Consider the following 14435-nt stretch of genomic DNA (forward strand, 5'->3'; position numbering starts at 1 on the left):
CTCTTCCAGGAAACAGTCCATCACGAAGGGAAGTCAGGGCAGGAATTCAAGTAGAACAGGGACCTAGAGGCAGAAAATGAAGCAGAAACCATGGTCAAATGTGATTTGCTGCCTTGTTCTCCATGGCTTCCTCAGCCTGCCTTCTTATATACCCCAGAACCACTTGGCTGGGGTGGGACCACCCACAATAAGCTGCCCTTTCTTGAATTAACCCCTAAATTAAGAACCTTCACCCACAGGCCTCCAGTTCAGTCTTCCAAAGTCGTTTTCAGTTGTGGTTGCATCTTCTCAGATAACTTTAACCTAGGTAAAGCTGATACTCCAGTTAGCCAGCACAAAGATCATAAAGTGAAAACTCCCAGCTCTGCCACTTACTGATTGTGTGATTCTGGTTCCCTCCTTTTTAAAATAGAGATAGCATATGTACCCTACAGTAATAATTGTGAGAATTAAGCACTTTTGCTGGTGCATAGCACATGGCAATCCCTTAATAAATTGTCTTCTTTTTATTCAAAATTAAAATGAAAGATGTGAGAAACATTCCAATCTAAAAAGATTTAACATGTAAGCTGAAATGAAGTGTTTTTTAAATTGATTGCTTGCTTTCCATTTCCTGTTTCATTGGCAATGCATTTCGGAAACAAAATATGGAAACAGATCTTGCCCTAAGATTTGATGACACTGCAGGAAACAATCTGGCTAATTCTTCAATGACCGATTGGCTATGATGGCTTGAAAACTGTTGGGAAAAACTTGGCTCAAAGAAGATAGCAGATGTGGTTTGGGAAATGCAAGGATATGACTATAATAAGCATTCATCTGTTTAGCTCCATTTCTAAGGATAATAACAAGGGAAAAGGATAGATCTGTCAAATCGGCAAGACATGGATATTAAAGTCTTGCTGTCATTATTCCAGCTATCTTGATGTGTTTTTCAGTGGTGTAAGATTTACAAAAATGGAAATAACCACAAAGACTATAAATATCTGATGCATAGTAGTAGCAGGTAATACTTTTATTCATCTCTGTATACTTCATAAAGGAGTTACTATATATCAAGCTTAAGGCTTAATTACAGTTTACAATCAGAGATACCACTATCTGCTCTCTAGATTTCACAGTAAAATATCCAACATAATAAATAGTGAGCACACCCTTGGACCCAACCTGGCCCCTTTTACAGCATTTCTCTTGCAACATTTTGCTTTTTTCTTAACCCTAATTGAGATTATGAAAACTCCCTGTAAAAAGTCCAGTGCTTTTATCATCTTTGCATATCCATAATTCATCAGAGTTTTCCCATATAATGTCAGTTACTGAATAAAAAATAGATGAATGCATGAATGAAGAGTATACCTGACCTCTTTTCTTTCAAGATATTGTATATATGTAGATCAATTTTGTATCATGCACACTATAGTGCTATTTGGATGTTGAGATATCCAGAATGATTGAATAATGATATTTATGTATCTTCCCTTTTTTAAAAACAATGAGAATATAAGCAAAAATTATTAGACTCAACCCTTCCAGAACTCTGGAAATGAAACAAAGAGAATATAAAGAATATTCATTTTTTTAAAAAAACAATGCTGTAAGTTCTATTACCATAATTGAAATAGACATCGACATCAGTAACAGAGGGAGAATTGGGAAATTCTCAAATGAATAGAAATAAACAACATACTCCGAAATAAATGTGGGGCAAAGAAGCAAACACAGGTGAGATGAGATACTCTAAGATAGATGGAAATGAAAATGTGTCCCACCAAAACTTAGAGGATATACCTAAGGAAGAAGATTCAAATTATTTAGTTGACCAATGAAAGTAGAGGTTACTTTAGAAAACATGTTTGGAAACGGGATTAAGCTTATTGTGGTAATGCATGCCAGAAGGATATGCTAAAGGGGGAGGGAGGTTCATGGAATCATGAGTTCCAGGCTTGGTCTACACCTTGGCTGGGAGTATGACTTAGCAATAGAGAACTTGTCTAGCATGTCTAAAACCCTAAGATAAATATTGTATTTTAATTGAAATTTTCAACTTGTTCATTTATTGTATGTGCATGGGTGTTTTGTCTGCATGTAGGCCTGGTGCCCAAGGAGGCCCAAAGTGGACATCAGATCCCCTGGGACTAGAGTTATAAATGGTTAGGAGGCACCATGTGGGTGCTGGGAACCAAACCTTGGCCCTCTTGAAAGAGCAGCCAATAATCTTAATGGCTGAGCCATCTCTCCAATCCCTTAACTTAGGTTTAAAAAAGGTCAAGAACAAAGTACTAGCAAATTGAGTCAACTAAAAGTAAAACATATCACAAACAATAACAAGAAGGAATTTATCACAGGGTCCTAGAGAGCTCCATTTTACAAATGAAATCAACTGATATGATATAGAAAATCAAAAAGAAAAGATTCTAGGTATCTAACTCAGTGGGCATGTGCAAGGTCCTGGATTCAACCTCTAATAGTGTCAACAAAACAAACAAAAATAATAAAAGATAACAATATCAGAATAACTTCAACAGATACCAAAAAAAATTTAGCTGAAGTTCAATACCAATTTATAATTAAACAGTCAGAAAACTAGGCATATCAGATAACTTTCCTAACCTAACCTGATTGATGTCTTATGAAAACTGCAAAGCTAATATTATACTTAATAATCAGAGATTGAAATCCTACCAAGTAAATCAGACACAAAACAAAGAAGACCACTCTCTTATTTGTATTTACAATTCTATTAGAGATTCTAACCACAGTGAGTAGGCCAGATAAGTGAGTAACAAGCATCAAGATTAAAGAGAAAGCAGTAAATTATTTTTAATCACGGATCTCATAATGCTACAGAGTAGTTTTAAGAAATCTACAATAAACTATTAGAAATAATCAAAGGAGCTCAGCCAGTTTGCAGAATAAAAGAGTGAAGTCTGAAACCCAACTGCATTTGTATCCTCTGGAAAGAATAATATAAAAATGAAAAGAACAGATCATTTCTTATTATCAAAATAGAAAAATACAATTAAATTAAACAAAAGAAGTACAAGGCTGGTCCACTAAAATCAGAAAACACTGTAGAAAATAATTTTGAATAGAAATAAATGAGAAAACATCCCATGTTCATATATCAAAAAACTTAGTATTGCCGAGGTATCAATAATTCCTAAGGAATGAAGGAACTCTAGCAAAATATCAGATAACAATGAGGGAAAAATAATTTTAAAGGATGGTCAATATGATCAAACACAACATATGTAGGTATGGACATGTCACAGTGAAACCTAATTACTTGCACGGTATGTACTAATTGTAATTTTAAAATCCTAGTTGTCTTCTTATCAGAAGTTGAAAAACTGGCCCTGAAGTTCTTATTGAAATATACAGAGCCGAGAATGGAGAAAACAATCTTCAGAATAACAAAAACCTTACTACAAAGCTTTGAAAAATGTTTAAGATAAAATAATTTAAGGAAAATGAGATGGGGAAATTGAAATAAAAGTCGTTGATACTCTCTCTCTCTCTCTCTCTCTCTCTCTCTCTCTCTCTCTCTCTCTCTCCTCTCTCCATTCTCTACCCTGATTATTATCATCTTAAAATTATTTAAGTTTAAAAAATTGTGTATGTGCAACAGTTAACCAAGAGGTAAAAAATAAAAAAGGATGATGGTCACATGGATAGGAACACTATTAAGAATCTGAGAATAATCAACTGTCTCACCTATTCAGAGGGTCTGATCCAGTTGGGGGCCCCTCAGCCTTTGGTTCATAGTTCATGTGTTTCCATTCGTTTGGCTATTTGTCCCTGTGCTTTATCCAACCTTGGTTTCAACAATTCTCGCTCATATAAACTCTTCTCTTTCTCGCTAATTAGACTCCCGGAGCTCCACCCGGGGCCTAGCCATGGATCTCTGCATCCAGATCCCTCAGTCGTTGGATGGGGTTTCTGGCACGACTATTAGGGTGTTTGGCCATCCTATGGCTTGATCTGTTTGGGAGGCATCTAGACAGTGGTACCAGGTCCTGTGTTCCATTGCATGAGTTGGCTGTTTGAAACCTGGGGCTTATGCAGGGACGCTTGGCTCAGTCTGGGAGGAGGAGACTGGACCTGCCTGGACTGAGTCTACCAGGTTGATCTCAGTCCTTGGGGGAGGCTTTGCCCTGGAGGAGGTGGAAATGGGGGGTGGACTAGGGGGAAGGGGAGGGGGCAGGAGAGGGGAGAAGGGAATCCATGGCTGATATGTAGAACTGAATAGTATTGTAAAATAAAATAAAAGGAAAAAAAAGAATCTGAGAATAAATCCCTACATTTATGGTCAACTGTTTTTTTTTTTTTTTTTTTTGTTTTGTTTTTTTTTTTTTTTGGTTTTTCGAGACAGGGTTTCTCTGTGTAGCTTTGCACCTTTCCTAGAACTCACTTGGTAGTCCAGGCTGGCCTCAAATTCAAAGAGATGCACCTGTCTCTGCTTCCCAAGTGCTGGGATTAAAGGTGTGTGCCACCACCGCCCTACTGGTCAACTGACTTTTAACAATGTTTGCCCAAACTTTGGTGGTGGAAGGAGACTAACCCAGGTCTGACTGGCTACAAAGCCAAGATTCGTTAACATCATTGAGGAATTGCTCAAATGAGTCCAACTTTCAAAGATCTCAAAATCCTATGTGGGAGTAAGAATGGAGAGGAAGAAAGAGGAGACAGAGACAGAGACAGAGACAGAGAGACAGAGACCGACAGAGAGAGAGGGGGAGAGAGAGAGGGGAGAGAGAGAGAGAGAGAGAGAGAGAGAGAGAGAGAGAGAGAGAGAGAGAGAGAGATCTATGTCCTAAGGGCTCCTGTGTCCAACTTCCCTCAAGGTTAACCTGGCATTTTCAGGCTGACAGTTTCTGGCAATCCACTTCTATTTAATTAGGTGTGCATCTTAAGTAAGCATGTAAACCTTGGCAGTTGGGGAGAAACATGATGCACTTGTTCTCAAAGCAAACCTCTGTGCTTGTGTATAGAGTACTATTTAGAAGATATTAAAACGTTTCATAGACAAGAATATATGCATAACAATAAAATAAATTAATGCTTATATACTCTAATTAAAGATTAATAATATTATTAATAATAACAATATTATTACCACCTTTATACTAAACCTACTAGAATTCAAAATCAGTGAGGGCATAACATTTTGGTTTGCTTTGTTCGTTGCCCTCTCCTCTAACACCTAGAATGGTACCTTACATATGGTAGGTGTTATGTATCTCTCTTCTTCAGATCATCACCCTCTCTTTTTAAGATCATCACTCCAACAATACCTTAGAGCTTAGCACTGTCCTCAATTCAGGAGCTATTATACTCTTAAATTTTGATAACTCTTTCCACATATATTTCTAAACAATATTGTTGCTTTGGCTCTTTTTTAATTTATACAACAGAAGTAGGTGCATCCTGTTATTAGCTAGGTCTGTTAAACATCAGTGTGTAAGATTTACCTGTGAAGTTTCACTCAGTCCTTGTCATTTATTGAATCGATAAGCCATAATATAATCTCTCTTTTGTCCTGTCAGTAGATATTTGGCATTTATGCGTTTATAAACAAAGCTACTATGAGAATTCATGCATGCGCCTCCTGATCACATGTGCAAATGTTTTACTGGAGAACGAATCTGGGAGAAGGAACTGCAGGAAGAATTTTTATTTTCATCTCCCAATGTTTAGCCAGAACTACAGCATGCCCTTATGCACACTAAGATAGAGTCTGTAGGAGAGCTGCTGTCCAAAATATTTTGAGAACTCAGTAAAGGATAGGGAATAGGAAAAAAAGAGAGGAGAAACTTGTCTAGTGGGACCTCCTCAAGCCTTTAATCAAAATTAAGTTGTAGTTCATAAAAATCCAGATTCTAAAATCCTCTTCATTATTTTTTCTCTATTTTCTTTTAGTAATTTTAAGGTGTCCTTTATTAAGTTCATGTACTCAACAAAATGGTGATTGTTTTAACCCTTTTTTGAAGATACATTTGATTGGATTATTACCAATATCTATAGTTTAAATTTTGATGTGGATAAAAAAATGTGTATTTCTTTAACTTTGTAATAATAATACCTTACCCTCGTAACAAACTTGAAGTGTGCAGCACTATATTAACTCTAGATAGAATTTGCATAGCACAGCTTTCAAACTTACCTTGCTTAAGTAACACTTTATCCCCATTGAACAGCAACTCTCCTTTCTTCTTCCTTTTTATTTATTTATTTTTTTTAGGCATGCTTGACTGTCCTACTGTCCTAGAATTCACTTTGTAGGCTGGCCTCAAACTCACAGAGATCTACTTGCCTCTGCCTCCTGGGTTCTGGGCTTAAAGGCCTGTGTCACCACACCCAGCCTCAACTCTCTCTTCTTACAATCTTTTTAAAAAGACCACTTCACTTATCTATTTTCTCACTTTGTTAACACTACATGTAATTTGTACCTAAAAAAAGGCATTTGTTGTTGTCACTTATACTCATATCTTTTAAAAACAATCCCATCTTTCATCTGTTTTCTTATATGTAGCAGTCAGAAATCATTATTTTTACTACATTATTTTACTTTTCTTTACTCTTAAATTTCTGTCTAGTAGATGGTGAGCTGCAGATGGGAAAGAACATATACTAATGACCACTATTTCTCTAGATTTTAGCCTTGTGACTCATCCATGGGCCAGTGGCTATAATATACAAATTTCCAACTTCCAACCATATTACATAGTTTGTCAGTCATATAACCTAATTTGTCAGTAATTAAGGATCTTCTTTTTGGAGTCAGACATAGCAGATATGGAATCTTAGCATTTCTGTTTATTAGATGTATGATTTTGCATAACTGTGCTTAATTTCTCTAAGCATCAGAATATAAAGATAATCCAAAGTCACCTGGAAAATTTGGGAGGGAAATTAAATGAGATAATATGTATGAAATGTCCTGGCATGTTGACTGCCTCCCTACATGTATTTTTTTATTTTATTTTACTTGTGTTAGTCATAGAGGATTTAAAAAGGTGGAAAGCAGAGGAAGAAAGTTATGAAAATTTCCTTCTGCTTCTTTCTGGACTGAGAATGGAGGCACAATATTTACCCAAGTGAATGACATTTTCACGAAAACAGTGAGTGATGTTCTTTGAGCTTGGCTGAGTTGTATATTTGAAATGGTCTCTTTTTTTTTTTCAAACACGTGGATCTGCTATCCTTGATTCTGTTTACTTTCTAGTAATGGCATGAAATGGGCCGTTTGATAGAGAATACAGACCACGATAGCTAGTTGTTGGATTTTCATATTTATAGGACAAATATTTTCAATTTGTTCTGTTTTACTCAGGTCTTGAGGAAAGGCTAGTATTCCTGTCCTGGAGGCTTAAAAATTGTAGCTTAAGTTGTCTTTGCTTATGCCTTGCCAGAGCTGCTCATTTGGAGTGGGAGGGAGAAGAACTTTGAATACTTTGCTGGATACTAGGGGCTATGCTAAGCATGAAAACAAAGAGCCATTAGTAGATAGCAAAGGTGAGTAGTGAGAAGAATTTAGGAAATGAAAACTATTTTGGATTTAGAATAAAATAAATGTGGCTCGGTATCAAATCATTTTAACCTTGTCATTTCTTATTCTTCCTTGTTTCCGCTGTACAATAGCTATACTAATGAAGAGAATAATCTTGTTTTGTTTAGTTGTTATGGGGTGATGAAACCACTAAGCACAAGAAATAGACTCCAATTATGGCTCATTTTTCTTCCTTTTTTGGTAGAGAAGTACTGATTTAAAAAATGGAAGTTGTAGTCTTATGGCTCAGAGTGTGGACAATTGTCATTTATGTGAGGCAGATTAATATAGGCAGTCACTTGAATGTTTTCTTTACATTTTGACATAGGACATGGAACATAGACAAAATTTGACGTTTAGTTAGCAAGAAGCATATTCTATTTGTACAAATGAGTTAAGTACTAAAATAATGGGAAACTAACATACAGTAAAGAGTTTAGAATTGCTTTTCTGTCTCTTTTCCTTCACATCTACCTATAAGAATTTAGACACAGGTCTTGGAGATAAGCAGCTAGACTAGTTAGATAAGCAGTTAGACTTCTAAAGCATGATCCTCATCCTGGGAACCTGTAAGTCTTGTAAAGTTCAGGTGTTTTGGCAGCATCCCTCAAACTATTGGACACTGCTGTGTATCATTTCTCAGTATAAGCCCCTGGCAGAGGGATTCTGTTACTTTTTGTTACAGAACAGGGCCAGGTACATGCCCATGTGATACAGAGAGGCTCAAAAGGAAAGCAAAGGAACTGAATTAAAAAAAAAATGAAAACTGGTGTGATAATACTAATTTATCTTTCACTTGTATATTAATATCATCAAGAGTAACTCCACAGTTGATTCATGTTGTCACTCATAGCAATAACTCAGTACTACCAGTGACAATATTCCTGTTTTAGGTAAGAGTCCAAGAGCTAAAATACATAAAATTCTTCTGATATTTCATATGGTTTGATCATAGGCCTCCTTTTGGGAGAAGTAAGGTATAGGGTTAAGTTCATGCCATTTAATGACTGAAAGTGTTGTCTGAGTATTACATTAAGTTGACACCTTAACTTCAGGGTTCCTGCCTTCTTCCTTCCTTTACAAATGCAGAGCCAGTGAGATTGGCTACTCCCTGAGAATTGGTTTAATCCCTTGGCAGGATCCAAAGTGTCCTTCCAATACCATGGGAAACCTTACAAACACCGTGCTCAGGAAAAGTCTCAAAAAAGCTCTGCTTCACACTGATTGGCTGGAGCAATACGTAGAATAATCATTAATATGTACAGGTTCTCAGAAAACCATAGACTTCCGATTGATTTCTGCCACCCACTGACATGTGCTGCTTTGTTTTGTGTGTGTGTGTGTGTCTTTTCAGTTTGGACAGTGCCAGGGAGCACGTTTTACCCATCGACTATTACTTTCCACCACAGAAGACCTGCCTGATCTGTGGCGATGAAGCGTCTGGCTGTCACTACGGAGCTCTCACTTGCGGCAGCTGCAAGGTCTTCTTCAAAAGAGCCGCTGAAGGTAAAACCGTCTTACCTACTTCCTGATATTTCTCTTTTTCTTCTGCCTCCTAGAGAGGGACAGCAGCCTTTCAGGGCCCTCTGATAATCCCAGGGACTGAGTCATTAGCAAGGGCCCTGTCACGGGACCTATATTAAAGACACAAACGGTTGTATTTGCTGAGCTCCATTGACTGCCCTGGTTGTGCAAGCAATGTTGGTGATGAAGGTGGTCCCAGCTGGTGCTTGGTGTTCGGTGGATCCTAGGAATGAAAGCAAAATTAATGATTTGAAAAATTAAATTTTCTTTCTGCTTGTTTTCAAGTCTGCTGCATAGTGAGGAAAAAAATTGTCCTTATTAGAGAGGTTAGAAGTCGAGAAACCTCAACTGAGTCTGCAGGCTGTTCTATGTAGTGAATACAAGACTGTTCCTTAGCAAAAGCTTCCTGGCTTTAACCCCAGAAAGGAAGTGTTCTCAGTGTTCGGCAGACCATCAGTGTCTGCACCTGCTCCCTCCTGCTTGCTGCCTCTTTGGGACCTGTCTTTGCAATAACAACTCCAAGGTAGATAAAAACTCAGAAGAAAGCAACAGTTTTATTCTTTTCATCAGAGGACTGCCTTCAGGGCAGGGCAGTTGGTCCGGAATCTCCAGACAAGTTGCATTTTATATCCGGCTGAGTGGGCTGAAACCTACTTGTTATCTGCATAGATTTCAGATGTGCCTAGCCTACATAATCTAGCAGAAACTCCCATTCTAGACCTTTAATTTAGTCTAGTAATCCCTCCCTCCTTGATCACCAAGACTTAAGCCTTCTATTCATACACTGTACTACCCTCCCTCTGTCTGGAACTCTTTTCTTAAATAGACACTGGGAAGCTGCCCCTAGATGCTCTAACTGTGGCACCAGACCCAATTTTAAGTACCAATTTGCACCCCTGCCGTGGTTTCCCACAAAGGAAGAGCTTCCTGCCAATGAATTTTCCTTCCTTTTGCCTTGTCTGGAAGAGTTGAATTCTAAGTCAGAACCAAACAGAGAGCCTTTCCTCATGCAAAAGAACCATTTGAAAAGAAATGCCTTTTCTGAGGACTCTACTGAGCACAACAGAAGCACCAGTGAATATTTGACAACAAGAGAAAAGGTAGAAAGTAGGTGCCCTTACACTGCTCTCCTCACTGATAGCCATTCTTCATGATTTTAGTTGCAACATTTTAGTAGGTGGGAGAAATACATTCAAAACAGAAAGCTATCATTTTCTTTTCTTCCATTTCCCAAAAAGTGCAAGGAGGTGACTAGCATTTGGTATTACTAAAATGGGCTGCATGTTTTACCTTTACTCCCACATGGAGCATTGCTGCTGTTCATGATAGACTAGCATGAGATCCAAGGTCCTAGGGCATAAGCATAGACATTTAGAAAGAGCCTTAAAGCAGTGCCTTCCTTTCTTAACCATACTTATGAAAAAAAACAGCTGTCAGAGAATGAAGTGAAAACATGTTCCAAGGACTTCAGATCACTCCAGCTTCTCCAGGAAAACACCCGTTTTCTAATACCCTGTCACAGACCACCCTGTTTGTACAGCAGGGAAAGAAGCAGAGTAGCATTCTGAAGCTACTGTTGGCAACAGGCCTGGCACTAGAGTAGTAGCCATACCAGATGCAAAATGAGTTCAAGTGAGCAAATGAATAATCAATAGATTATATCATGACCAGTGCCACTTTTGGATCTTAGAAATCAAGGTGACTAAATGATTGCTTTTAGAAATCAGGAGAAAGATCATTTATATTGTAAAAGTGAAGATCTTTTTCAGCCATACTATACTACCCTACATGGCAGTTTTCTGGAGAATTTAGAACTAAAAGAAGGCAGAAGGGCAGCTGCCAGGGCTGCATGACAGGATCTCTACCATCCTATAGATTCTAGACTATTAGACAGCAGGAAAGACAAGCAATGTGGGCTGGAGGGGATCATTCAATGTTCAGAACAGAGAGACCCAGCAAGGTCCTAAATTGATTCAGACCCTGGAGTCACGGAAGTTCCTGAAACTCAGTAATATTTTATTTAATAAAATCAAGATCACCAATGGATATTTGTTTTGTTTTTTACTTGCACAATATTATACAAGTTTATTTCACCATTTTTTCCATAACACAAATTAAATGCAGTGTAATTGCTTAAAGACCATAGTTTGCACATCAGAAGTTTATGCATTAAAAAGCATTCTGACTAGCGAATATGCTCCATGCAAAAATTCTAGCATGGGGCAAATTAGCTATTTTATTTTTATTTATTTTACTATTTTTTTGGAGTATCTCACACATGAGTACTGTGTTTACATCATTTCCATTCCCCACTCTCCCCTCTTCTACTCCTCCTCAATCTCTCCTCTCACTCCCCTTCAACTTCATGACTTTTTAATTATTGTAGCGCACTCGTATACACATACACACACTGTCATCATATAGGCAGCCAAGGAATGGATGGAGATATATAAGTATATGTGTGTATGTGTGTGTGTGTATGTATGTGTGTATCTGTGTATATGTATGTAGATATGTATATATATATATGTGTGTATATGTATCTATGTATATGTGTGTGTGTGTGTGTGTGTGTGTGTGTGTGTGTGTGTGTAACCCCACTCAGTGTTGATAATATGGATATATATTTAAGAATGACCATTTTGGGGTGATAAAGTATATTGGCACATTTGTTTAATCCCAATACTTGGGACATAGAGGCAAGAGTATTCTAAGCCATTTTGATCTATATAGTGAATTCTGGAACAGCCAGTAAAGCTATGTAGAGAGAACCTGTCTCAAAAATACCAAAAAAAAAAAATGACCACTTTGGGTTGGATAATCTATCTCCCCACTCCATTTCTTCTTGTGTTCCTACTACTCCTCTTCAAATTCATGACTTTTTCCTCTTGAATTATTATTAACATATATACATGTATATAAATATGTATATATAAAATACATCTTGTTGAGTTAAATTAGTGTTGCTCATATATATGTGTTGCTCATATATATATTTACAGCTAACCACTTGAGATTGGATAACCTATCAAGAAGCTAGTCTTGATGAATCTTTCTGTCTCAGCAGCCATTAATTTATTTAGTGGTGCGGCTTTGTGAGATTTATACAATCTGCATTGATATGGCACCTGGTGTTGCCATTGTGCTGGTCTTGACTAAGCAACCATATTGTTGAGATTTCATGAATGTAACTTCCCTGTCAAATATAGAAGATGTTATCTCACAGAAGATGTCCTGCCCACGTGGCTTTTACTACTTTTGTACTCCCTCTTCTTCTGTACAAGACCTGTGTTGTACATGTGTCAACTGGGGCTGGGCATGCCAAGGTCAGTTGGTCTCTGCATTTTGACCAGTAGTGACTTTCTGTAATAATCTCACTCTACTACAAAAGAGGCCTTTTTAAAAAAAATGAGGAGTGAGAGTTACACTAATCAATGGGTAAAAAGGGATTTAGAATGCAATTAGAAATTATAATAGTTTATCAAAGAAGTAGGTTCTCCTCTAGGGTCCATAACCTCACCAGCCACAGATAACTAGCCAGGTTTGCAATACCAGGCATAAATTCCCTCCTAAGGGTTCCTTAAGTCCAGTTTGGTGGCTGTTGATTACCCCTCCCAAGATATGTGTCATCATTGCACCCTTGAGGATATCTTTCTGTTTTGGTCATTGTTGTCATTCAAAATCTTTACAGCTGGGGACGACTATTGATTGCTTTCCTCCTTTGGCATAGCTAGCTCCTTTGGATACTGAGAGTTACTTCTCAAGGAAGAGGCTTTCAGGTCACTACCAATTCAATTCTTCCAAGTCCTGTGTCCTGTGTATGTGGTGTCTTTAGCAATAGGAACCTACCTTCAACTTCTGGGAGGGAGCCAAGGGCAATGACAATAGCCTATATTGTTTTAAGAATCTTTTCAACTCTTCTGACAAACAACTCTAAGGAAGGGTTCTCATGCCTAGACTGAGGATTTTGTTAGATAGTCTATGGCACCTTTGGATGTCTTACAGAGCTGTGGAATGTAAATGTAACCAACCGTCTTATTAAATAAGAAACACAGAAACAATGTAAAAGAGAAAGCCGAGAGGTCAGAGCTCAGAGCTAAAATCTCACCCTTCCTCCTGCTGTCCCAGCTTCGCAAAAGAGACCTACTTCCTGTCTGTTCGTTTTTTTTTTTTTTTTATAGTATGTTGTTCTGCCTTCTCATTGGTTGTAAACCCAAACACATGACTGCTTCGTCACTGTCTGAATGTACAGCCCCCTAGGTCTTAAAGGCATATGTCTCCAATGCTGGCTATATCCCTGAACACACAGAGATCTATGGGATTAAAGGCGTGTGCCACCACCACCACCACCACCACCACCACCACCACCACCACCACCACCACCACCACCACCACACTCTTGCTATGGCTCTAATAGCTCTGACCCCCGGACAACTTTATTTATTAACATACAATCAAAATAATATTTCAGTACAATTAGATTACCACCACAGTGGAATGTACATAATCTAAGCTCTTTGGTTACTTTGGAATGTCGGCCCCAGGTTTCAGTTGAAAGATGTAAGAAAAATATGTTATAGGTAAACAAAATAAGACTAAGTTATTACTATTACAGCACTCAGGAGGCTGAGGCTAGTGTATTTGTATGCTTGAGGTTGCTTGGTCTATACAGTGAGTTTTAGGCCAGCCAAGAATACCTAGTGAGGCCCTATTTCAAAAAGATACTACTAATGACAATTACCTTTGATGGTATTTCTTTTCCTACCTGGATAAGACAGATGGCTTTAAGTTTACTAGGATCATTATCTCTATTGGAATGCAGGGGACTATATTATCACCCCAAAAGAACATTTATTGATTTTTCAATATTTTAATATGTATCTATACTGCCTATGTGAAGATGTTGAAATAAGGAATTCTACCTGCCTTGATAAGAGCAAGGTCATAAATATTTCTCTTCCTCATTCATTATCAGTTAACTCAGACTGAGTATTCAGCATGTTGTCTATCACTTTATACACATTTTTCAAAGATCTCTGGACTGGGCACAGGTACAAGAGTTAAAAACCTGGCATGTCAGACAAAAATTCATTTCTAGCTTTAGAGGTTCATAAAGTATGACTTTTTAAAGCTGTCACTGGTAAGGGGCTCTCAACAGAGTTGATTGTAATCTGGCCAGGTTTTCTTGTTGGAAAGGAAGAGAAGGGAGAACCCCATATTTTCTCATTGCTGTTAATACTGAGGGGTAAATGAAAATAAGGCTGTGCAAGGAAGGCTCTATATAGTCTTGAAAGAACAGACCCTGTCCAGTTGAAGAGAGAGAAGAGGGATTCTATGAGCAAGGGACATCAAAATCATGATG

General features: G+C 37.8%; 1 protein-coding gene across 1 annotated transcript in view; it reads left to right on the forward strand.

The window, feature by feature from the left end:
• Window positions 1-14435, forward strand: part of Ar (androgen receptor) — a 178362-nt gene that overhangs the window by 96618 nt on the left and 67309 nt on the right. Inside the window, exon 2 of the mRNA XM_028883888.2 lies at window positions 8904-9055. Coding sequence (XP_028739721.1) covers window positions 8904-9055 — 152 coding nt within the window. The remainder of the gene's footprint in view (window positions 1-8903; window positions 9056-14435) is intronic.

The sequence above is a fragment of the Peromyscus leucopus genome, chromosome X (genome assembly GCF_004664715.2).
Source record: "Peromyscus leucopus breed LL Stock chromosome X, UCI_PerLeu_2.1, whole genome shotgun sequence".
Lineage (NCBI taxonomy): Eukaryota > Metazoa > Chordata > Mammalia > Rodentia > Cricetidae > Peromyscus > Peromyscus leucopus.